This window comes from Carettochelys insculpta, chromosome 1 (genome assembly GCF_033958435.1).
Source record: "Carettochelys insculpta isolate YL-2023 chromosome 1, ASM3395843v1, whole genome shotgun sequence".
Lineage (NCBI taxonomy): Eukaryota > Metazoa > Chordata > Testudines > Carettochelyidae > Carettochelys > Carettochelys insculpta.
Genome location: NC_134137.1, coordinates 182043091 through 182069368, shown reverse-complemented (window position 1 = coordinate 182069368; position 26278 = coordinate 182043091). Strand labels below are relative to the sequence as shown.

The window sequence follows — 26278 nt, the reverse complement described above, 5'->3', positions numbered from 1 at the left end:
TTTTCAAGGAAACATGCACATTGGTCAGGGACACCAGGCTCGTTCGAATGGCTGCGAGCTTGATTTTAACAACAGGTGAGGACTCTGCTACTGAAGCAGCACGAGAACTTAATTCTGACAAAAGTACATATCAGCTGTGAGTGAGTGGCCATTAAAAAATCCCAAAAGAAATCACAAACATTTTCTGACACTTGCCTACTAATTTCACACAAATTTCCAGCAGCTTTTGGTAAAAGTCCTCGGCTACTGATGTAGAGTTTTGCTTCATCATTTATTTTTCAAACCATCATAAAAGCAGTATGCATATTATCACTTGGTAGATGTGCTTTGTCTATTAAATATATAACCAGATATTTCACTCAATTTGATAAAATCACTAGAAATGACAAGGCTTTAGTGGTGTAATGATGCTTACTCTGTAATATGGGAGCAGGAAGCATCCCATTAAATAGAGATCTGATGTCTATATTCCTGAAAAATGTCTCTTTAAACAAAAACTCATGGTTATTGTTTTGAGCCTGACAGTTACATGGCAAAGATTTGTCAATCTGTTAATGCCACCTCAGTAAATAAATAGTATTTGAAAAAAGGCAGCCTTCAGGTACTGGTTTTGGTTGGGGGGGTGGAAAAAGTAATTACACAGTAAGGCCCCAGTTTTGCCCTTAGCTCTAGGTGGGCACAGGAGCACGCCCAAGTGGTGCTCACGGAGAAGTCAGAGCTGACCTTTGCACACCGAAAAAAAAACTTTAAAATGCTAATGCTCCATCCTCAGTGTCCCTGGTGTGGCTGGAGCACCAGCTCTTGTGTCTGCCCTGGGGGAGAGGCGAGGAAGCCCCAGTCCTTGGGGGCTGGAACAAGGCAAGCTGTGGGCCAGATCTGATCCATAGGCCATAGGTTTCCCACCCCTGCTACAGGCCAAATAACTCACAACCACTATGGTCCTTTGATGTCTCTTTTAAATGAATAATGAAAATATATCTGGTGTACCTTTTAAGGAAACCCAATAATGTTTCCATTTCCTGCGTGTAGCTGACTCCACTTTCTTATTCTTCTTGTGCACCAGGAAATTTTTCACAGCAAGAGCCCCAGCTTTCCGTACAGTGCCCTGGCCAGCTGTCAGGAGGATGTCAGACTGCCCTGGGGAGCTCAAGGTACCGCTGCTTTGCTCATCACTCAGGGTCGAATCAACTTCTTCCAAGTTCTCGCTGTTGGTGGTGCTCATTTCCAGCTCCCTTCGGAAGTTCTCATACACTCCCTGACGGAGCCCATCTCCCGCTGAGCTGCTGCCACTGTCGCTGCCAATGAAAGCTCGACTTGCTGTTGGAGAATAGCTAGAGTTGGTAGCATTTGAACGTCTGGAAAGGAGGTCTGTATCGGTGGTTGTGCCCTCAATCCCACTGTCAGCAAATTCACTCCCTTCACCTGCATTCACATCCTGGTTAAAAGAAAGGAAACAATATCATATGAAGGTAGGTGATGTCCCACCCTACTCTGGCACTCTAAAGAGGGAAAAAGAACCAGATGTTTCCCCAGCTGTATCAAATTTGTAAGCCCTCCTACTTTGGGGGACACTGGAGCTTCCCTAAATGTACCTTATGAAGACAAGGCGCTGTGAGAATAGATATTTCAGGAAGGTTCTGGCAACAAGACCAAATAGGAAAGACTAAATATTTTTAGTACCTGCCCCACCACCTTAGTAAATTGGGGTGGGGGATGTGTGTTGGGGGGGAAACAGCTTAAATTGTTTACCTAAAATAAGGGGTATGCCTTCAGTGGCACATAATTAACAAAACTTGTGCAGTTCACAGGTGCTTAAAGAAAGCCCTCCTGTGAACAATAAAGTTTTGCTGTGGCAAGTGAGAGTATGAATGCTTCTTTGTTGGCAGGAGCTCCCTCCTGCTGACAAAGCAAAAACACCTAGTGAGGGGCAGAAGTATATTGTCAGCAAAAGCGACAGCAAACAGCATTCCCACAAGCTGACTTTTAGTGACAAGGCTGCGTTCACACAGCCTTGTCTCTAACAGCTGCACAGTATAGACCTACCTGAGGTTTATGGTGGTAAGAGGTTTTCAGGAAGGAAAGCATGTGGCAGGAGAAATCATAACAGCGTCTGGGGAAACAGTCATCGCCTATCAGTTCAGAGAGGAAAACACTGACACCTACAACGGAGGCTTATGACTTGGCCATCCTGTGACTGCTACTTGACAGTTACATAAATGAGGATGTACTTTTCCAGTTGGTGGATATATATTTAAAACTCTGACATTCTCACTCCTACTTACCCCCGAGAAAGTACATTAGGCGGCTTGATACACCAGTGCTTAAACAATGAAGCGACCTTGGGAGGAACATTTCAGTGGAAAGAAAACTAACTTTTCTATCTAATGAGCCAAGGGGATTTCCTCCGGATCTGAGAGCTACACAGGAAGGATGGTCTTAGCAACCACTTGACAGTCCACAGCACTGACTGCTCCTGGCATAGTGGGAGAGCTCTCTGGGGGTCCAGGGAGGTTGCAGAATGTTGAGGAATTCTGAATGCTCATTGGCTGAGGAGGAGTTAACACACAATGGAACACACACACACTCATTCTTTATAACTTATCAAGAGAGACTCAGTCTACAAGCACTGGCAAGAAGATCTATTTCCTCGCCTTCTCAGACTTAATCTACACTGAGTGGGTCGATCTTCTGGGGTTTGATTTTGCGCATGCATGAATTCAAGCTCTCCAGGGTCAAAGTTAACCCCAGTGTTCCTTGTGAGAGGTGAGGAGTAAGGAAGGTCTATGGGAGAAATGCTGCCGCCGACCTTCTCCTGTTAAGACAGATGAGTTAGTCAAGCGTACATACCTCAATTTTAGCAACACAGTTGGTGTAGCTTTAAAAAAAAAAAATCACATATCTGCAGTCAGCTTTCAAGTCTAGTATAGACATAGCCTCAGTAAATCCAGTCATCCAGTCCATTTTGATTTCAATGCATTCATTAACAAAATACCTTCTTAGACCACAATCCTGCATCTAGACTTTTGTACCCCTTTCATCCACACAGCACTCCACTGACTTCAATGGGAGTCCATATGGGCGCAGGGATCCCTTTGTGTGGAGTAGTTTTCATGGTCAGGGTCTTATTTAGCACTGTTCGGTACACCTGTTTTGGAAACCATCAGTCTGCCCACTTCCTTGCAATACAGTGAGTAAGGGATGCTTAGAGAAACATCAAAGCCAGTACTGCTGAGAAACCTCCCATTTACAACTGACACTCACAGACTGATTTTCTGGCAACTGATTTTCTCTGCATCTCAGAATACAGAAGTGTGCAGGGAAAATACAAATTCTTAATCTAAGTTCCTAAAATTCTGTATGTGTCAGACACCACACGTGTGTGATAGTCACATAATTTCCACCAGTTTTACATCTAAGCAATTCCATCTCTCTCGGTGGACTTTCATATAAAACCAGTACTCCAGGGTTGCCAACCCACAGAAATTTCATTCACAAATAAAATGGGGAAAATTTATGGACAGACAAATTTATTTATGGACATAATTTTTATACTATATTAAGACAACATAAATGGCGAGAAGTGAAAAGTAATCATTGTCATTCAAACATCACAAGAAAAATATGCTATTTAACTCATTTCATTTACTTAGTCATGGTCCTGGAAGTTTTCCATTTCGTGATCGTACATCCATTGAGCTAAATAAACAATAAAACATCCAATTTCGCCTGCCCCACAGTAAAATGGCTGAAGCGGCACAGAAGAAATTTAATTGCCATAGAATCATTGCTGGTTTTTAAAATTTTACTGCACTTCTAGGAAATTTGCAGACACCTAAATTTTTTGATACAGACTTTACGGACATGTCCAAATTTTGGCTATTTTTTATGGACTGTCCATAAAGTTACTGATGGTTGGCAACCCTGAATGAAACCTCCATGCAGAATCAGGCCAAAGATGTCTTAATGGATCCAAATCAGGAAATTTATTAAAAAAAGATGAACACCTTTTATTTGTTTGGATTACTTTAAGAGACTTATATTACTAAACAATTGCTAATTTGACAGGGACTGTTGTGTAGCACAAGTTAAAAAAAATCGCTTTTTTTTTTTTTTAGGCATGTAGTAATTGTAGGGAAATGTAGGTTTTTTTTTTATTTAAGTAATGATTTATTAGATGGATTTCTAGTAATTTTTTTATTCATGCTATATAGTATGATAAATTCTAAATGTATTTACTTCTCTAATTTTTATTTGTAACACAAGATGATGTGTGTTTGTTTTTAAATAAGGTGTCACCAAAACAGAATTATCAGTGTAGTTGAGTAATGGAGTATAATTTTTGTCCTCTTGGCAACATTCATAAAAATTTGTTCTTGATATGCTGTTTACCAGACCCAGTGAATTCTCTCAAAAACAGCCATAATCAGAGTGCTCCAAGCACAGACCTGAAACCCAGGAACTCCAGCTGTAATCCTAGCTCTGACACAGATTCAGTGTGCATCCTTGAACAAGTCACTTAACATATGTGCCTTGGTTCCCACATCTTTAAATGAGGGACTACCGCATGCCTCACCAAAATGTTGTATGAGGTAGCTGATGTTTGTAAAACAATGAGAGGGTAAGAAACTCAGCAGAAATACATAATCTACAGTTAGTCTTACTTACCATAGATTAGATGGTTCTAAAAGCTTTCTTCCAATGCAACGATTTTAGGATTCTATTTTGTCCTCATTATCTCCTCACCAAACACACTAAGATCCTCTAATAAACTAAGGTCTGTAGTACCACTTTAGTATAATTTGCCTTGCTCAGCAGCTCAAATAAAGCACCCTTCTCAGGGCAGGTCTATATTACAGTGGAAGGTTGAATTAAAATATGCGATTCTAGCTATGTTAATTATGTAGCTGAAGTCAACATACCATAATTCGGGCTTCCACACCATCTGCAATAAGAGAGGTTAACAGGACTTCCTTACTCCTAATCGGGGGGGGGGGGGGGTGAAGGGGGAGAGAGGAGTACCAGCATCAACACCAGCACACTCTAAATTTGATTTAGCACATCCCTGCTAGCAGCACTAAATTGAATTCCAGATGATCGACTGTGGAGGTTTAATCTTCCCTGTAGTGAAGACATACCCTTAGTGATGTAAATTGCATCAACCTAAGCACCAGTGTGGACAGCACTATAGCAAGCGGAGAGCTTCTCCTGCTGACACAGCTATCACCACTTGCAAAGGTTGATTTATTATGTCGATGGGAGGGGAGCTCTATTTATTGACACAGAGCATCTTCACCAGACACAGTGCAGCTGCACCAATGTAGCATATTTAGCATAGACTAGGTCTGAGATTCTGGACCTGCAAAGGGATTAGAATCTGAATACATAAAAGGGAGATCAGATCAAAAATTTTTGCCAACTGATATTCATTCAGTAATGTTCGCCTTTAGGAATTACAATGTCACATTTAGTCAGATGAGTATCTTAAATGGCCTACTGTATAAGGCACTTGGTCTATAGGTTACTAAGGTTAACAGCATTCATCAGACAGGTTTTTGCCTTCTGGGATTATACTGTACTGTCTGCTGGTTGCCATCAGATGGTTATAATCAGTTTGAGAATGTCAGATGAAATTTTCTAATGATACTTTGAAATGTTATAATCTGCACGCTAATAGGGGCTCAATTAAGAGTTCAGCAGAAAGTCACCTGGGGTTATTATGCATTTTCAGAAGGGAAAAAAAAGAGAGTCTTGTAGGCTTCTATTAAAGAATATTCACATTTCTTTCATAATAGCTTCAACACCACATCCACCACCCACTCTTGATTACAGTGATGCTAATGTTTACTTAAATTAAAAGGGAGACAGAGTTCTGTATGTGTTACAGAAAGGTCCAGGAGGACACTCTGATATCACAAATTAGCATCTAAGACTCAGAAGCATAAGTTAGAGAGTCTTGTAGGCTTCTATTAAAGAATATTCACATTTCTTTCACAATAGCTTCAACACCACATCCACACCCACTCTTGATTAAATTTAGGTAAACATTAGCATCACCATAAAGGGAGACAGAGTTCTGGATGCGTTACAGAAAGGTCCAGGAAGACTCTCTGATATCACACACTAGCATCTAAGACTCAGAAGCATGTTGGATAAATATCTTAACGGGGATGATATTGATGGTGCTTGGGCTTTCCATGAGGGCAAGACACTGAACTTGATGACCTCTTCAGGTCTCTTCCAGTTCTAGTATTTTATGATTCCCAGGTTCAGCGTCCCACCCACGCCCCCCCCTTTTTTTTTTTTCAAACAAACAAGTGTTGTACTCAGCTGTTTCCCTGCCCCCACCCCTAACCAATCCTATGGCTGGGGATGTTGAGGTGCTGGTACTGAGTACCAGCAAGTACCGGTACAAAAAAGCACTGCTGTGATTCATTCCTTGGTAAAAGGAATAATCAGGGAACAGATTTAGAATTGACTCATTACTGTATATACTTTATAGAGCATTTATGTCTTTTCTGGTATTCATGGCTCCAGCACGCAAGTAGATTCTTTGTAATTGAAAAAACAAAAACAGAAACCAAACAACCACCATTCTATCTAGGGCCTTATTCAGTAAAGTGTTACCTGCGTTACCAAAAGCAGGAGGTATCTGACAAGCACAGTGCATGTCCTTTTGGGGCCTATGGTTTTTGCAGTTTTAAAAGACTAAAATTTGCCACTGCCAAAGTTACTCTAAAACGCCACACAAATACTGCTATAGGCCTCCTTCTAGTAACAGAGAGAAAGCTGTGCTAGTCTAAATACTATCGAAACAAAAAAAGCAGTCAAGTACCATCTCAAAGACTACCAAAATAATTTGTTAGGTGGTGTGCTTTTGTGGGACAGACTCACTTCTTCAGACCACAGCCATACCAGAACAGACTCAATATTTAAGGCACAGAGAATCTCTGTTTGGTTCTCTATGCCTTAAAGATTGAGTTTGTTCTGGTATGGCTATGGTCTGAAGAAGTGGGTCTGTCCCACAAAAGCTCACCACCGAATAAATTATTTTGTTAGTCTTTAAAGTGCTACTTGACTGCTTTTTTTTGTTTTGATAGGCCTCCTTATAGTTTCTCTTCGAGTTTGTTTTGCTTCTGACTAAAATGCTTGTCTAAAATCTTCTAAAATGCAGGAATGACAGCTGGTATTTTTTACTCTTTGCAGCGGAAATCTCCAAATTATGATCCCAGTTCTGGAAGTAGTTCCTTCTAAGCAGACTCACCCTGGCAGATTCTCTGGGGAACCACATGCAAGAAAGTCATTGGAAGACTCGGGCCAAAAATCTATATTGCCATTCCAATTCCTCTCCACTTTTATTTATATACCTGCAGAAGAACACCTGCTCTCTCTCAGAGAAAGAAAGGAACCCATCTTATCAAAAGCAGAATCAGAACAGGTTCTAATCCATAAAGAATACAAACCAAACACAGACATAGATGAGCTTTCCCTTTTGACTAAATGTTGGTACTTGGAGTCTGAGGAGAAGGCAAGCAGGGTATTAGCCTATAAAATTAAAAAAACAGAGTCCAGTAGGAGCAATGACTCCATCTAGGACAAAAATAGCACTCTGCTGAGGAAGTCAATAGTCAGTAACCCAACATTTCAAGGCTTTTACCACAGCTTTCATGCAACTGAAGAGGATGATGGAAGAACTGGCACAGGTCCCCGTAAGGATTTAACTTGCTCACGTTCACATCTCAGGATGCATTGGTTTTAAACATTTAGACTGTCTTCTAAGAGCCCAATAAGCAGTGGAAGTATTGGTAATCTGCTAGGCAATATTGACCTCCTATAATCCGGCAAATCTTCTCATCTGACACCAGTCAGGTCCCAAGGTTGCTGGATTAGAGAGGTTCAACCTGTACCAGAGTGAGCACATGCTGCAATTGCAAAACAATATTACGTTTTCAAGGTTCAAGACTCTTTACCACAGAAAACTAGATATTAGCCGACTCCTCTAGATGCTTTCCATATCAACAAACACCACTTGAGTCTTATCCAGGTTGAGCCTCAGTCAGTTGGTTTCTGTCCAATCTCAGTCTTATCCTGATAAAGCAGTGATGGTAGGATACAGATTCAGTGCAGAGGAGTGGTAGAACTGATCATCATCAGATTACGGCTGACATTACAGCTGTAGGAGCTTCTCCCTCTCCCAGTTGCCTTGTATACAAATTGAATAGAAGAGAAGGAGATGATGTGATATAATCCAGGCCAAGGCCAAGACATAACCAAGGATTCACCTAGACCTAAATTCTGTAGCCAGCCATTCTGGTTTCTGTTCTATGCACGTGGACAAATGAAAACTCCAAGTCCATTTCTGGTGAACTTAAAAAATGGAGATTTTTACTGGAGTAAATATGTGAAGGATAACAGTACAATATTCCTTGGGATGTTTATTTTTTCCAGTCAATTCAATTTATGTTTCACTGCCTCCTGCCCTTATTTTCCACTTCAGGCATGTAGCCAAATTTTATGCTGACAATGCATAACAGCATGGAAAGGCTGTCCCGGGGCTGGGGGGGAGCTGAATTTTTTGATTGCTGGGGAAGAGACAGAGGGGATTTCTGCCCCAAGAAGGTGCAAGAAGTGGTTTGTTGTTGTGCACCCACAAAGGACTTGAGACTGGCAAGTGGACATATATCCTCTTTCCTGGCTCCCCTTGTAGGACGGATTGGCCTAGTAGTCTACAAATTGTGGGCATGGGGACTTGAACTCCTTTTCCTTCCTCAACAAAAATCAACGGCAACCAGATGCCTACTGCTGCCATCCATGTTAAATAAGCACATTGGCTGACTATCGCTGGCAAAATGATCAGCAGTGCAGTAGTTAATAATGCTGACATTCAAACTGCTTCCAATTTCAAGCTCTAGTGAGACAGTTGGGGCAGCTCACAATTGCTATATGCCATTGTTTGAGGCTGTACGCAGACTTGGGAGGATGACTGCTACATCAGTTTATGCTCCATTCATATGCTATAGTTTTACTTTGCATCTATATGGGCTATGATTTTTTTTTAAAAATGAGAGCACAGATTCTAGAACACACAGGAACACCACAATAGAACCTTCCATAGCAAACAGGGGAACATTACTGTGGGATCTTACAAGACAGCTTTTTCATGGCTTCAGCACTGATTTCTACAGAAGATGAGTAAGATCTTTCAACACCCTCAAGGACTCAATGAGGGTCAATGGTGAAAGATAAAGTCTCCACACTGAGATCTTAGCATTCTTGAGGGCTGTGATTCTTAGCCCTTTTGCTTGTGGGTGACATGCTGAACCAACGTCTCAAAGCTCACTTTTGTTGCAATCCAACGGCCTACCCAGACCAGAGAAAAAATCCTTTTGGGAAGCAATGCTAAGCATAAAATACAAGGTTATTCTGAGCACAGTGAAGTTAAATAAATCGTTAGATGCTTCATCAAATTACATGAAGCAAAAACAAAGGGTAGATTTATTTGCCCTAATTAAAAGTCAATTCCTTAAAAACATCACAGGGGAGAGGAGGGAAAAAAGGAAAGTAAACTAGAAAAACAAATCAGCAAGCCATTTGCAGGCGTTCACATGAATAATCATGTAAGTGAACAGAATAGGAAGATGTTTGCTTAACTAGATGACAAGGACAATACAAGGAAGGATAGGTTGCAGTGAAGAACACTCAAGTGGAGAGTCTCACTACTGCAATTAACATCCAAATAAGTGAGCACGGTCCATCGAATCATTAGCTGTGGCAACAATCTTTCCTTTTTCAAGTGGGAAGTTCCAGAAGCATAAAATAAAGCCTGCAGAAATTACAATTATTGGGATGGCAAAATTATTTCAAACGTAGAAATGCTCACAGTCCTAGTGTTACAAAAAAAAAAAAAAAAAAAAAAAAGACCATGGACCTGGATCAGGTTGCACAGCTGTTAATTTTTTTTTTTTTTTTACTAAAGTTGAATAAAGGGACAAAAAAAATCCTTTAGAACGTGGTCTCAAACTCACAGCCCACAATCTGCAGCCTGAGCAGTTCCACAATCCAGACTGCATGTGGCTGCCCGCAGGTGAGTCCCTGTGGCCATGGGACGTGGTGTGGCAGCAGTGTGTGTGCCCTTCCCCCAAGCCCAGCCCCTGCCCTACCTCTTCATGTCCCTGCTTTGCCTCTTCCCCCCCACCAACTCTCAATCCTTTCCATAAAGCCCCACCCCCTAAGGGACATGGCTTCAGGGATTACCAGGGGGCCTGGTGGCGGGTAGCAGCAAGGTCAGGCCCCGCCCCGTGCTGCAGCGGCAGCAGGGCGCATGGGAAAATGGAGCAATGCAGCAGCCTGCCCTGCTCTATTGCCATCTCCCAGGCCAGCCCAGTTGCACTGCTTCATCATGGCAGCAGGAAATGAAGCACCCCAACCCTATGTACAGGACTTGGCACACACCTCCCCTCAGGACACAAGGACATGCCACAAGCTGCTGTAGCCCCACTATGCTGTTGGCTGTGGCAACAACAGGGGCTGCTGGGGTGGGGGTGGGGAACATGTTAAATCGCCAGGGCCAGCAGGCCGGGCAGAGGGGTGGGGGAGAATACACATGGGCCAGCAGCTAGGGCCAGGAAGCCATCTGTCCCACTAGAAGGGTCTGAAGACTGGCACTGGCCCTGAGGTAAATTGAGTTTCAGGCCCCTGCAATAGAGTTTTCAATAGACCTATTAAAAGGTTTGCCCAAGGCTCCAAAAACCTCATTTCCTCAAGATGCTTCCACTAACACACATTCAAATATGAAAATGTGCTGGATAGGGCCTCTGGCAGTTGTTGACTTTAAAATACCTGAAATGATTACACTCGACCTATCACATAGTCACTTCCATACTGAGAATGGTTAGAGATACATCTCAGACCTTTGGGCAACAGCATGAAGATGAATGAAGAAGCAAGTCAATGCACAATGAGAATTAACAACATGACTTTGCTAAACCAGAATTTGAAATAACAAGGTGCATATTAGGACAGAGAGATGAGAGAAGGCCACCAACTTAAACTTCTCACACTTAGATTAGACCTTTTTTAATTTAATGATGCACAGTAACTTTATAACTATTTTCGATTCTCTCATTTGACTGCAGCTAGACAAAGTGTATGTTTGGAATCTTCTTTCTAGTATTAAACGAGACTATGAACTAAAATATTCATAGCCTTTCTGGAGAGGCCGTATACAATTTAATAGAAAACTAATCTTTCCACATTGTTCTTTTTAACCATGCTATAGAATGTAACAAAAAATTAAATACCTGGCACAGAATTTTATGAGATGGTACAAAAACATGCAAACAAACAAAGAAAATTCTCTAATAACCCATTTTTAGAATGATTTCAATACTGCCTGATTTAATGCCTATTGAATCTGACTGGTTTCCTCCCTATTACTTTCTCTACATCTTTCCCATGTGAAAACTGCTTAAGATCCATTAGTAGAATACCTGCAGAGACTTAAACATGTTTTTTAAAAAGCATATTTTAAAATGTGGCCACACACAGGCTGGACACAACCTAACCACTCCATTAAATCTGGATTTCAGTAAACAAACACTTTGGGGTTTCTCAACAACTTCAGTTGAAACTAAGGGAAGGGGAAGGGGAGGGAGGGAAGGAGACGTAAATGGAAAACACTCTGGGTACAACAGCCGTTTGCCTTTCTGAAGCAGAAATGGGTGACAGTACCAACCAAGTAAGCGTCTCCCACCTATACCACATCACTTCCAAAAGCCCAGCAGGACCCCAGCAGAGCTCTGCTGGAAGTCTTGATTAAGAGGAACTGAATCCATAACGTTAAAATGTTATGGAAAAATAGAACTGCTGTGTGGGTGCCCCAAAGCCACTCTTTGAATATTAATTGCTTGCGTGTATTGAAATTAATTGTCTCTCCAGTGCTGAAGTGTTCTAGCTCCCAGTTAAGGAAAAGTGACTCCCACGTACCAGTTTTAAGGTTTGACCTTTTGTTTCCTTTGCTAGAAACTGAAAAATATTCATTTGTTTATTCTCTCCTGAAAAAAGAGGCAGATAAAGAAATCCTATTCACATTTCACAAAAATGTAATTGCTGCCAAGCCTAGTGAAGAACTTGTGACTCAGCTGTTACACTGAAAAATATATGACTCTGCTGTTAAAGTAATCTTGGGTGCTAAGGTTGTTTTGGGGTGCACCTTAAAGTAATGTGATTTTCAGACAACTGCTCAACAATCCTCTGCCCCTAAAAAGCAGGCTCCTTTATAATGTTTCACTGAGCTTCACAAAAATCACCAGCTACTTTTGAAAACTTGGACCACATTACAAATTAAAAGCAAACCACAACAATGAATATACAGTACGAGACAGGCATGTGTACCAATGGCACAGTTCAATCCCTCAGGAGTTCAGCATCTCCAACTCCTAATGACCTCTTTGGGCATTCAGGAGCTACCTGCCAAAGTTTTTCGGGTTCTTATGGGTTTGGGCACTGCTATCATAAAGGCAGGCGAGGACGGAAAACCTACATGTCTGAAAAATTGTTGCCAGAAAAATGTGCCAAGACGAATGCAATTATAATTTAAGACAGCAACCCCTGCCGTGCATGCCAAGAGTGGCACGCAAGCTGACTTTCATTAGCACTCGAGGTAGGAGCTCAGCCCTGCCTCCTCCCAGGCAGCCAGGAGCATGCCACCTGTGCACTGACAAAGAAAAAAAAACAGCTGGGGCTTGTCTACACTACCTCCCAAGCACTTCGAAGTACCAGCGGGTGAGCCGCAGCTAGACACGAGCCGGCACTACGAAGCTTAACACTTTGAAGTTGCTGTGGGAGGGAATTTGCTTAATGAAGTGCTGCATATGCACCGCAGCACTTCATTAATAAACTCCCAACACCCTACTTACCATCCTCCCTTCGAAGTAGGGAGGTAGTGTAGACACAGCCTTAGTGCTACCAACCACCACCTAAACAGTAAAGCATTGCATCTTAATTTATTTATTAATGAAGCTGCTATAAGTAGGACTATTACTGAGCTTTAAAAGTATCACTGGCACTGGGACCATACATAGCGGTCAACAGGTCAAATTTCAGCACTCCACCTTGGAAAAGCTGCTGACCCCGATCCAAACAGTCTGACAGAGAAGAGAGTCCAGTCAGTGAGGCACAGTTATGGCTTAGGAAATCTAGGTGCAATACTCCACCACACATTCTCCTAGACACTTTGGACAAATCTCTTAGTCCTACTGAGCTCCAGTTCCCTGCCTGTCCAAGAAGAATGACAGCACTACCCTAACTCTCAATGGCATTGTGAGGATAAATACATTGCAGTTTGGAAGGCACTCAGGTACAATAATAATGGGGACCACAGAAGTTTGTATAGGTCATAGATTCCTAATTTTTCCACAGTTCTGCTTTCCTTCCATCCCCCAAAGCTACCTCATCAGACTCAAGAAGGAAGCTGCGCTTTAATTCCATATACCATTGCAGTTTACTTTCGGCTGTATTTTATAAATAAAGCAACATATAAAAGCATTGCCCTGGTCTCAACAGAAATAAGTCTGGACTAACAACGATTACTGCTAAAAGTAAGCCTTAGCTTCCCTGAACATTTCTTGGGTTAGGATCCTGGACGGCAAGTCAAACCTTTCCAATTTTTAATTTTGTTTATTTTACTTTATGTATTGACGTAAATTTCTGTTTAGTCTCTTTAGATCAATAGCCTGAAATTGGAAGACACATCTAGCAATACAAACTACTGATGTGATGTCACAGGCTACGTCCGATAAAATGAGACTCAAATTCATTACTCTCATTAAGTGGCTCAAAGGGATATTTGAATATCATGATGGACATGGTGCAGGAGGGAAAGACCTCAGCATTTACCAACTGCTTGGCTCTCCTTAGCCATGTCTACACGTGCACGCTACTTTGAAGTAGCGGCACTAACTTCGAAATAGCGCCCGTCACGGCTACACGCGTCGGGCGCCATTTTGAAGTTAACTTCGACGTTAGGCGGTGAGACGTCGAAGTTGCTATCCTCATCAGGAGATGGGGATAGCCCCCTACTTCGACGTTCAACGTCGAAGTAGGGACCGTGTAGTCATTGCGCGTCCCGCAACTTTGAAATAGCGGGGTCCGCCATGGCAGCCATCAGCTGAGGGGTTGAGAGACGCTCTCTTGACAGCCCCTGCGGGGCTTTATGTTCACCGTGGGCAGCAGCCCTTAGCCCAGGGCTTCTGGCTGCTGCTGCTGCAGCTGGGGATCCATGCTGCAGGCACAGGGTCTGCAACCAGTTGTCGGCTCTGTGGATCTTGTGTTGTTTAGTGCAACTGTGTTTGGGAGGGGCCCTTTAAGGGAGAGGCTTGCTGTTGAGTCCGCCCTGTGACCCTGTCTGCAGCTGTGCCTGGCACCCTTATTTCGATGTGTGCTACTTTGGTGTGTAGACGTTCCCTCGCAGCGCCTATTTCGATGTGGTGTTGCACAACGTCGAAGTTGAACATCGACATTGCCAGCCCTGGAGGACGTACAGACGTTATTCATCGAAATAGCCTATTTCGATGTTGCTACATCGAAATAAGCTACTTCGATGTAGGCTTCACGTGTAGACGTAGCCCTTCTCAATTACCCTCTTAATTGAACTGATAGGCAGAAGTGGAACCTAGCAATTTTCTTTGCATTAAAAGAAAATGTTTTGTTTATTAATCCTAAACGGCAATTTTTTTTATGTTTCCTGTTACTGTTTATTTTAATTCTGTACTATCTTCAAAAGACTTATTGAAGAGTGAAGAGTTTTTATGCAGGCCTGACAAAAAAGGCTTCCAAACATCTAGAGCTTATTTTTCAGTTCAACACTTCTGCTGTGAGAAGCTGCAGCATCTGTTTTAGAACGTCATTTTTATATTTAGATGCAGTACATCGTCATAGATCAAACGCAGCCAACTAATCCAACAACCCACCTCCAATCACCTTCTGCAAGTTATTGCCAACTGCTGCCCTTCCTTCAGTCACTCACTTGGGTTTCATCTCACTCCTAGGGACCCTCTCATTAACCCATCATGTTAACAGATCCCAACACCTTCCCTGCAGTATATTGTGACCAGCCTGACTCACGTTGTCAGATCTAATCTCCCTTCAAGTGGTGTGCTGCCAAAAGCTCAGCTCAGCATCAGCATGCAAATCTCTTGGTCTCCCAAACCCATACAAAGCGCTTTCTTCCCCCTCTGGGTCACAAGTTGTGATGAGTACGCTATGCCACACAGCTGCTAAAATTCAAACATGCACTCAAGTCAGGGTAGTCACTGGAGCATACCATGTAATGCACTGCTTGAACCATTTGGTCAGGTTCTTCTCAGACTGTTCTGGTTTTTCCTACTGGCTCTGCTTCTTAGGCAATGCTCACAGACAGCAAATAAATACCCAGAAAGGCCTTATAGTCAGCCTTCAATTTCAGACTTCTGCCACACCTCAAAGAAGGGCCAGTGTGCCAAATGCTTCCTGTACTGAATTATATTTCACCTGTAATGGCTGTATATGGCACGCACATGGTTTGGATGCTGCCTTGCTTCTATTTCTGTAAGGGACATTACACTGTTTACCACATGCAATGCGCTGCTGTGAGCAGACCCAGCCAATGGAACGTAACTCATGCAGATGTGTCACAGCCAGTAGAGGGAAACATTCAAAGAGAATAACAAATTGCAAACCAAACCAAAACTCTGATGCTGGGGTTAAAGAAACTGATGCATCTCCATATCCTGTGCTCTCCCTGGCTTGGGCAAGCTGCTTCCTTCGCCACCCTCCCTCTTCCTGGGCTGGTGCAGTGAAAATACCCGCTCCTTTTTCAATCCTGGATGAGTGAATGCCAGCAGACCAAGTGCCTGCAGGACTCTCAAACTCATCTATCTGAAGAGTGCTTTTTTCTGAGCAATGTTTTGCTTTGAAATTTAGGCATTTAGATCCATGGAAGTAAAGGGGGAGCATCAATCCACAGAACAATTTCGATGGATGGGGAGGAGCATGGGTGAATTCAGAGTACTTCCCATTCAGTTAGCTAGGGAATTGGAAGAAGGATCATAAAATGCAAGTTCAGTGGTGGGAATAGACTTCAGGGTCCTCTTTTGCACCAGGTCATGACACGGAAACTTGACAAGGGGATGGTGCACTAGAGTTCTGCAAGTGAACCAAGCTTTTACCAGATACCCCCAAACCTGCACCAAATAAACAGAACAATATTCCCATCTCTCTGCAAACTGCAGATTTATCCTTCTCAGAGAAAAATGGCTTGAAGGGGCAAAAAAGTATGATTGAAATGGAGATAGGAGTTATGAACAGAACATTTATGAAAGTACGCCCTTCCCTACAGGCATGTGTTCCAGCCCCTCCTTCCCCTTCTTTGAAAAGAGGAATCCACAAAGAAATAGGACGTACTTACACCATATGTGATCTAAATAAAGAACATGTTTCTCTGTAACAAGTACGTATACTTAAAAGAAAGTTTCAAAAGTTTAAATGGAATAGAGTAAAACTGCATTACCTGAGCTGTTTTTGCCCTCCTGCCTTGCATGCTGTTGCTGTGGCTGAGTTGTAGGTTGGTGGCACCTTCTGAAAGGCAGTGAGATTTCCTACAGGGGAGGGTATTATAATTACTATAGGAAGGAGTATCCTCTCCTGTAGTTGACATCATCTTACAGTTTCCAATATCTGGAATATTGGACACTAAGTTCCGACAGTAACCCCCCAAAGTGTTTCGTGGGCCTCCGTTTACTGTAGCACTTGAGTTTTTTGGAGAATACAAATCACTCAGTGAATTGGCACGTTGGCAGGTGGTCACCTGCCGGGGAGTGTTGCTTACTTCCGGGCCTTGAATCCCCTCACCATCTTTCTCCTCAGTTGAACCCAAGATCTCTTCATTGCTTGTCAAATGTTCTTGGCTGAGGTCAGAGAGCGAAAATTCCAAGCTATCTTCTCGCCAAATGTCAGCAGATTTTGAGCGCTTTTTCTTGAAGCTTGCCGTTTCCAGAAAAGTTGTCCCATTTGTTGCAAACCGATGCTTCCTGCCATTTTCTTCGGCCAAATACATAGAGTCATGCCCATAAAGTTGGCTTTCTTCCGCGTCTGGCATGCTCGGCACTGATGCTGCTGTGAGAATGGTGCTGCTGTCCACACTAGGAGTGACAGAAGAATCAGTGTGGTACGAAACCGGCCTTAAGCCCATATCCACTCTGTCCACCCAAATGGGGCTTCCAAAATCCCCTAAATTGGCTTCTGGGTTAAAAGGCTCCAAGCCATTTTCTGCCAGAGATTGGGGGATGCTTGGAGTACTGCTAGATCGGGTGCTCACTTCCGAGTTCCTGTGGATAATCTTCCCTGAAGAAGCATGCCTGGTCCGTCGAGAAGCTTTATTTGAAAGGCGAAGTGATCGTGACGTGTGCTTCCGTCCCAGGCTGGCTTGCTTGTCTCCATACAATGCATGCTCTACATTTTGGCTTTCTGCGTTCCCCATGGTTTTAAGGTCTGCAAAATTAAAGAACACGAAATATTCATCTTTCAAATAATATATGTATCGCTACATATAAAATGCCAGTCAGTAGCTCGCGTGGATTGTACAAAGGAAAAGGGCTTTCTGAAGAGGAATCTAGAACCTCTTATCCAGAAGTAGCACTAAAAGATGCATCTTCCTGTGGGTCTCTCATCTATGTGCATCTGCTGAAATGTGTTGCACCTAACAAGAATTATTTTAACAGTGATAATCAATGATAAAACATAAACCATTTGCAACATCACTTATGAACAAAAATATACTTCAGTGAAATTGTTACAAGGTACGAACTCAGGGCCTCAGCAACATTGGTATAAATCACCAGTAACTCACTGCAATCAGGGGTTAAGTCAGTGTAGATATGAGGAGAATCTGATTCTCAGCATGGATATTATTGGGAGACAATTTATAATGTAAACAAAATGGTAGTCTCAATTTTACCCATGATATTTAAATATATTAAAGTCAGTTAATCTTCAGGGCAAGATTGGTCAACCAGTAAAATGTAAATATTAAAGTTTCATTGTTTCTCTGTAAATGATGCAGTGCCACAAAGAAAAAGATCAGTGCCTTTATCTGTGATTTCACTGTTTGGTTACGAACTTTATTTTGAGGCATGAATAAAACGGAAGAAAGAGAGCACGTGTGACTGAAAGAGAGATCAATTTTCTGCGATAACAGATCTTGATGAGTCATTCTCAACTTCTTCTGTACCAGGACTATCTTTCCACACCAGAATCCTCTCCCACTGAAGCATGACCCCATCTTGTTTAGCCATAGGTAACTGAAGGATAGCTACACCCTCCTGACTCCTGTTCATGACCCCTTGGGGTAGAACCCATGCTCACTACATTCAAAGAATAGAATTATATATCTTTAGGTTCCTGCCGGAGAATGGGTAAAAAGGAAAGATTCTGTATTTCCACTCTTCTAGCAACATCTTACATTATTGGGGGGGGGGGAAAAACTAATGGAGTCACATTTGTAGTTTTCAATGTCACTATCTGCAACAAGACATTAAAATGCAGATTTGCAGAGCAATGCATTTTAACAGTAGAGCCCTGAGTGGATAAAAAATTGGCATCTGCATTTGAAAACATGATTGCAGATACCCGCATCCAGGTTCACAGATGTGAATATCCATGGATATAAAGTAGATATACGTAAATGTCCAGGTTTCTAAGTACAAAAATGGTATCCACATACACACTGGTAAAAATGAACTGCTGCTATCCGCATCTATATCCACGGATGCAGATATCTGTGAATATTTACAGACTTGCAGGGCTCTACTAGCAATGAGATCCTCATCGAGGCTCATCGCTCATTCTAATGCTTTTTACCAATGACTGCAATTTTTTTAAGCTGCTCGTTGCAGCAAGAAATAGAAAAATGATCGTTAATGTTCACAGAATCCTGAATACAGGTGCTTCCATGTCATCCCCTCTGAGGGTAAATGTGTGCTGACAGGAATCAGAAGGAAGGCAGGTAGATTTCTAATCCTAACAACCTTGACATGTTTTCCTTACGATACCATTATGGGTGACTTTTCAAAGTCGCACCTGGAGTTGTAGCTGCATGAATCACACTGATTAGGGGAAATGTTGCCTGCACAATGCTTTAAGAAAGAGGGACAAATGTCCCTAATAAAAGCCCCCCAAAAAGTCAGTCCTAGGTGTGTGCTTCACTAAATCTTGGCAAGCATTTTCTGCTTCTATAAATTTTAATGCCTCACCAAATAATTAAATATACCATTGTATTTAATTTTGGGGGGAGTTCTTTTTGGCATATGAAATACCATGCCATAGGTTTTCAATATGTGTAGAATCAGAAACAATAACAGTAACTTGGATTCCAATTATGTGGGTTATGTCATCATTGTCCCAAAATAGTCAACAAAATCAGTTTTTAAAAAAAATCTTTAACCATTCTGGTAATGGCACCTTGTATAGACATACGCTGGCTATCAATAACTGATATAGGAGAGGCATCCACTCTTCATCCTCTCCAAAACATGGTAAAAACTACTTTGAGTTGGAACCAAGCTCCTCGAGACCCACAAGGACACAAGAGGTGGATGTTGTATGAAGTTCTACCAAAATGCCTTTGTATAAGGGCATCCACAAACATCAGGAGCCAAATTCAGTCATGGTGTAATTCCACTGATAAGTCCAAGGAAGAATTTGCACCACACAGCCTGATTCATTTCTTGCATATGACTAGAAGAATTCAATTAAGTCAATAAAATTGTACCTGCTCTACACAGATGTAAGTAAAACCAGAATCAAGACCAAAATGGAGCAATTATAACATGGCTGCAACAGGATTACAGAACTGTTTGGCACCACAGTTACAAAATTATCAAAAAAAATCTGTTTTAAATGAAAAAAAAAAAAAAGGTAAAGATGCTTTTTTTTTGGCCATTAACAATTACCTAAGTATTAAAATAAAACCAGTACAAAATGTAATATGAAAATAAAAACACGCAAACACAAAGAAATGGTGTACAACTATCTACATGTAGAAAAAACACAGTTCTCTAAGAGAGATCATACGATAAAGATGTTCTGGTTTGAGAAAGCTCTACCAGACTTTTAAAAAAAAAAAAAAAAAAAAAAAAAATCGATAAATGATGGCTAGATAGCAGGATAATATGGGGGAGGATTATACCTAAGGGCTATGGGTTTCTCCATTACAGTATAAGCATGTGCTATGCTTCATTTAACCAGATGCTCATAGAATAAATATGAGTGTATGTGCATTAATCATCTGAATACGTAGTATCAACAACTTCATAGAACCTACTTAAATCCACACAGATTACACAGAAAAGACTGAATCACTTCTGGTAAAATGCCCATGAGGCAATTCTGCTCTAGGTTCTGTCAAGCACTTGTCGTAGTGTTGTATGTTTTTTACGAAGATTTTGAAAAAAAGGTCAACATATGAAGTAGAATGCTTTTGAGTTTCCCTGTATAACTAGGTCCATAGTTACTCCATCTTTTAGTTATGGGTTGGTAATAAATTTATTAGTGCAAAGGGGGCTGGGCACATTCTGACATCTCTTTATCTAAAATAAATATGATCATGTGAATTGAACCACTTGGAGTGAGATCCCAGACTCACTGAAGTGAATGCAAAAGCTCCTATTAACCTCCCTCTGTGCAGCCCAAGCTCTGGGACCATTCCATCTCACAGGGTCATAGAACCTGGGCCCCAACCCCAACATCTACACCAAAATTAAACAGACCCTTAGCCCCAGATGCCCAAACACAAGTCAGCTAGCACAGCCCAGTTGTGAGTTGTTAACTGCGGTGTCAGTTATTCCCTGTGAAGCCAGAGATTTACCCATAGCTTAGAAAAATAAATGCACTCAGCTGTAGAGCACATTTCAGCTCAATATGTGTTAAAATGATAGAGTTGCCAACAACTAAGAATGGGGTTTATTACGCAAACTGATTCTTAAGAGGGTTATTCTAGATTGTCCCAATCTAGTCAGGACTGAACGTGAATGTTAGCTACATCATCTTTTGTTCCCAAAACTTTTAAATGCAATCCAGGTAACACAAAAGCGCCTTTTGTCTTTGAAGCTTGGGTCTAAAACAGAGTTTTGCTCCACTAGTTTTTAAAGGATTGATAAAAAAAATAATCATTTAAAAGGATTTTCACTGGCTGCAGAAGCAGATTGTTACACCCCAAAAACCAGGAAATGCATCACTTGTCTGGTGACCAGAGCAACTGGATGCACAACATTCTGTCAATTCATCAAACGAATGTTCTGTGCCACAGTCCCAATATAACATAAATAATGGATGCAATAATGCAAAATTGATAACAAACAAAAAGTGTTTGCCAAGAAAAGTAACGGAGGAGCAGCCTACATTCTGTGAGCAAAATAGCTGGCTAGAAGATGCTTTTTTGCAAGGAGCATTGCACTTTATACACAGATAAGAGCTCAGCACCTGTGATAATGGTTTTCTGAGCACCTAGCATCCTTGGGAATATGAACTTAAACAGTCACAGGAATCTTTACCAACCCATTTCACATGATGACCAGTATGTGCTTAACACTGGCAAGAAACATCTTCCCGCCAATGGTGTACATTTGGGTTTTACTTTATAATGAACCTTCAAGTCCTACAACCAATTACTCACATGATCAGCTGTTAGTCACTGCTCAAGTGAGTAACAATTTAAATAGGCCTGTTCTGAACCCCACTGACTTCAATCAAAAGCAAGGTCTGATCTTAAGTAAATGTATGCGGGACTGAGCCAGGTTAAAATAAACTGTGTTTGAAATAGTGATAAAATAGCCTCTCTCAAAATTAGAACATCGCTAATAGTAATGGGAGTTATACACAGACTTTGAAAAGGCAATAGCTGCTCTATTATCTTATTCACTGAATCAAAAGGTGCCTATTTGAGCTCTAGACAAGGCAGCAATAGGATGCGTCATAAATCAATGGTAACTCTTCTCAATGTTTAAAAATGGCTATAAAGCAGAGTCAGGGAATACAGCATGCCAAAAATCTGTTCTGAATTTATTTTCCAAAGCTAATAAAAGCTCGAAGCACATAGAACATGCAAAAGTAACTTTTAAAATACATGCAATATATATTATTTTATTATAATTTTATTATTAATATTTTGGAAAGAGTAAAACTTAGGACTTATGGCACAAAACTAAATATCAGTAAGGAAAAAGTATACATTCTACAATAAACCTCTGGAAGGGCAACTCTCTCTGTGAACTAATTGCATTAGACAGAGAAAAAAAATTGTAACTGAAATGCTGAGCCCTTCTTGAATTAGTTTAAAATAAAATACTGCCAGATAGAAAAAGGATTTTCTAGATCTAACTGGATACAGTCCCATTTCAGAATTTCATTTTTTCTTGGTACACTAACATTGCTTTCTCTCCTGTTCTTTTTTCCCCAATAAATACATATCACAGCAATTACAGAAAATATACCTAACTTAATAACTCACAAATTTTGACAAACTGAATTTTGAGATTGCAGAACAAAGGATGAAACTTATTAACTTCCATGTTACATTTGAAACACCTCACAAAAGACAGCAGATTGCAAATTTAAAATTAGATTCTGGTGGGAGTTCTTGCTAACAAATCCTTGTTTTTCTGGAGTTTGAAGCTTTTGAGAACTGGAACAGTGATAAAGTCAGCAGCAAGTACTTATTCTACAGAAATAAACTTTTAATAAATTCTGCAAACCAACAACAAAGATACTTACTCAACTCACGAAAACTGCATAGACTCAGAACTTATAACTGTAACTAAAAAAAGAATACACGTATTTTATTGTAATTAAAAGTTTTTTTCAATAGAAGATTAAAGTTCCAGAGTAATCTTACACCTCTGAGTTTCTCTGAAACATCAACAGAATGTTTGTTTTGAATTCAGATCTGTTTAGCCAGACATTTCTTTTTAAATATGTTAAAGCATGGGATGTACACCAAAATGGCCCTGCAAGAAACTCAAAAAAACAGGGGGGGGAGGAAGTGGGGGAAGAGGGAGGAACGGATGTGATCAGTAACTGCTTGGTAGAATTTGTATTGCTTTTGTATTGCTAAATGGGTGTAACCATAAACCACACGCTGTTTCTCCAAATTTTCTCTTCCCACCAGCCATACACAACACAGTAAGCTCCTAATGAAAATGCATACAGACTCACATACCTTAGAAGGCAATACTGGTAGCCAGTGCAACCTTCCCAAAGAGAACTGTGGCATTTAGATGTATAGAATTGTAAATGGTGTCAAAATGAACAGTTACTGGAACCACAGAATCTGTCAGCACCTGCCACTCAGCGCTTCCATTATTGTCTCCTCCGACTATGAATATATGCCAAAAACCTGGTGAGAAGAGGGTGGGCGGGAGGGAGAGAGGAAGCAGGCAAAGGATTAGCAAAAAATGGTTACAAAGGAGGATATTTTCTGCCAAGTCCTATTTTCATCCCTTACCTAAGAAATATTATATAACAGCACAGTGCTTAAATTGCGTATTTAAATTGTATGTATAAACTCTGACAATAGCAGTCATAACCAAAAATCTCTTCCCAACACTTTATGAAGCCAGGCTAGGTGAATGCACCTCACTCATCGGATTGCTTTTCATAGTAAAGACGCCTATAGTTATTGACAAGAGACTTCTGATGGCAAACAGAATGATACAGGACTAGAGTGTCTGAGTGACAGGTCAGAAAAATTATTTTTGTACTGGGTTTTCTGGTTCTTGGCTGGTTGTTTTTTGGTGGAGAGGGGAGAAGAGCAGTTAAACAGAGCCCCCCATAAAACATACTCAACACTTCCCTCAAAATTCATACGGAATTCACTCCAAAATTCTTTCTGCTTGAATTGGTTTACAACTAGGCTAAAGAAGGGATCTGGGACTCAAACTGAGATAACATTTTCTCCCCACAGATGATAGTGCAATTTATACACTTTACTAAAATGGACAGTGATATAAGCACTGATATAATTAATATTTTTAGAAAGGAGACAGACAGAGACTGCAAAAAATTTCCACGCATACAGACTGTGGTGTGGGGTAAACTAGTCACAGTAAAGGAACAGACTAGCAGTTTCTGCACGAGACATCCTAAAATTGTGTGTGCGCATATGCATGTACGCGCAGAGGATCAAATTATTAGATTGTGTCCTGGCCTGATGCCATTTAAAAGTTCATTACCAAGCATTCCTTCAGATGCTAGCATACGTCTCCACTGCCGCTCGGAGCAAGCACCCGGCCTCAGTAGGCAGACTCGCACTAGTGGGGCTTAAGCCAGAATGCTAAAAAGAGCCGTGTGGCCACTGCAGTTCCAACAGAGACTCACGACAGCTATGCAAGCTCAGTACGATAGGTGGGCATGACAGCCTGAGTTGTTGCTCTAGCCACGCCACCCGTTTTAGCACACCTCCTCAAGCCCTGCTGTGAATGGAAGACTCACTCCCAGCTGTAGTAGACAGTGGTTTTTTTTGTTAAAAAGCAAAAAGGAGCCAGTACTCAGCCAGCTCCCCGCCCCACTTCCCTCAGCCAACCCCATGGCTGTGCCTGTTGAGGTGCTGGTACTCAGTACCAGCAAGTACAAGCACAAAAAAAGCACTGGTAGTTGACATACTTTTATAACCCAGCCCTGAGAGATGCTGAGCACTGTAAATCGCGTGAGAGTTTTGCATACACAGTGCTTTGTACGATCAACCCCTGAAGTCACGACATTTCCCATTTAAGCAGCCAAGATGCAAGGCAAAGAGGCACACGAAAGAACTGGAACATCAAGAAGCACTGCAAACAGAGTTACTATATGGGTTTTACATATTCTCAAAAGCCTACAAGAACAATGAATTCAGAACAGGTCAGTAATGCCTTGCATGTTTTTAAAGGTACTTGCTAGTAAATTTTTATTCTTGTTTGGCTGGGTTCTCAAAAGGAAACGAGTGTTACCAACCTCTTTTTCAAATTAAAAAAAAAAATTCTAATTTTCTTCCTTCTCCTTTATGTCTCCCTCTTACTCCTGATTCCTCCAAGCTGTCGGATGCAATCTGAAAAGAAGTTCACGTATTGCTCAAAGCTGGCAGAAATTAATAAAATGAAGCTCATTTATATTGAAATTGACTCATTATCATGCCAGCTGCCAATAATTTACAAGCCTGGAATTCTGATGGGAAACAAGGTCCTACAGGCAAGTGTCCTTCCATCTGCATCTCATTTGTAGGAAAAATTGTATATGTAACGCTCTCTACTTTAACAGAAAAAAAGTTTTACCTTTCTCCTGACAGCTTTTCCTGCTGTGCCTACATTTGTCACACGATATTTTCAAAGAAAAAACAACTGTGGGGCATTGTTACCAGCTTTTTCATTTAAAAGTTAAAAGTTCAACTGAAAAAAAAATGGGCTTCAATTTGAAATTTTGCAATAAAGTTCAGAACCCTGCTCTCTTTTATGAGGATTAAAATAAAATGATGATGATGATTAGGTTGCTTGTTTCATATGAAGTCGTTCATCCTAACCAAATAAGTCTCTTTTATGATCTCCGCACTACAGAGCTTAAAAGAAAAAATTACATAAGAACATAAGAACGGCCATATTGGGTCAGACCAAAGGTCCATCCAGCTCAGTATCCCGTCTGCCGACAGTAGGCAGTGCCAGGTGCCCCAGAGGAGGTGAACCGAAGACAATGATCAAGCGATTTGTCTCCTGCCATCTGTCTCCAGCCTTTGACTAAAGGCTGGGGCACCATACTTTATCCTTGGCTAATAGCCATTTATGGACCTAACCTCCAAAAATGTATCAAGCTCTTTTTTAAATGCTGTTAGAGTGCTGGCCTTCACAGCCTCCTCCGGCAAGGAGTTCCACAGGTTGACTGTGCGCTGTGTGAAGAAAAATTTCCTTTTATTAGTTTTGAACCTACTACCCATTAATTTCATTTGGTGTCCTCTAGTTCTTATATGATGGGAACAAGTAAATAACTTTTCAATATTCACTTTCTCCACACCATTCATGATTTTATATACCTCTATCATATCACCCCTCAATCTCCTCTTTTCTAGACCAAAAAGTCCCAGTCTCTCTAGCCTCTCCTCATATGGGACCCCTTCCAAACCCTAAATCATTTTAGTTGCCCTTTTCTGAACTTTTTCTAATGCCAGTATATCTTCTTTGAGGTGAGGAGACCACATCTGCACGCAGTACTCAAGATGTGGGCATATCAT

At 41.2% G+C, this 26278-nt stretch overlaps 1 protein-coding gene across 1 annotated transcript in view; it reads right to left on the bottom strand.

Annotated features, from left to right (window-relative positions):
- Positions 1–26278, bottom strand: part of TIAM1 (TIAM Rac1 associated GEF 1) — a 148124-nt gene that overhangs the window by 111338 nt on the left and 10508 nt on the right. The window contains exons 2-4 of the mRNA XM_074997087.1: positions 23246–23422; positions 16544–17523; positions 988–1435 (exon numbers count right to left, since the gene is read on the bottom strand). Coding sequence (XP_074853188.1) covers positions 988–1435; positions 16544–17512 — 1417 coding nt within the window. The 5' untranslated portion in view covers positions 17513–17523; positions 23246–23422. The remainder of the gene's footprint in view (positions 1–987; positions 1436–16543; positions 17524–23245; positions 23423–26278) is intronic.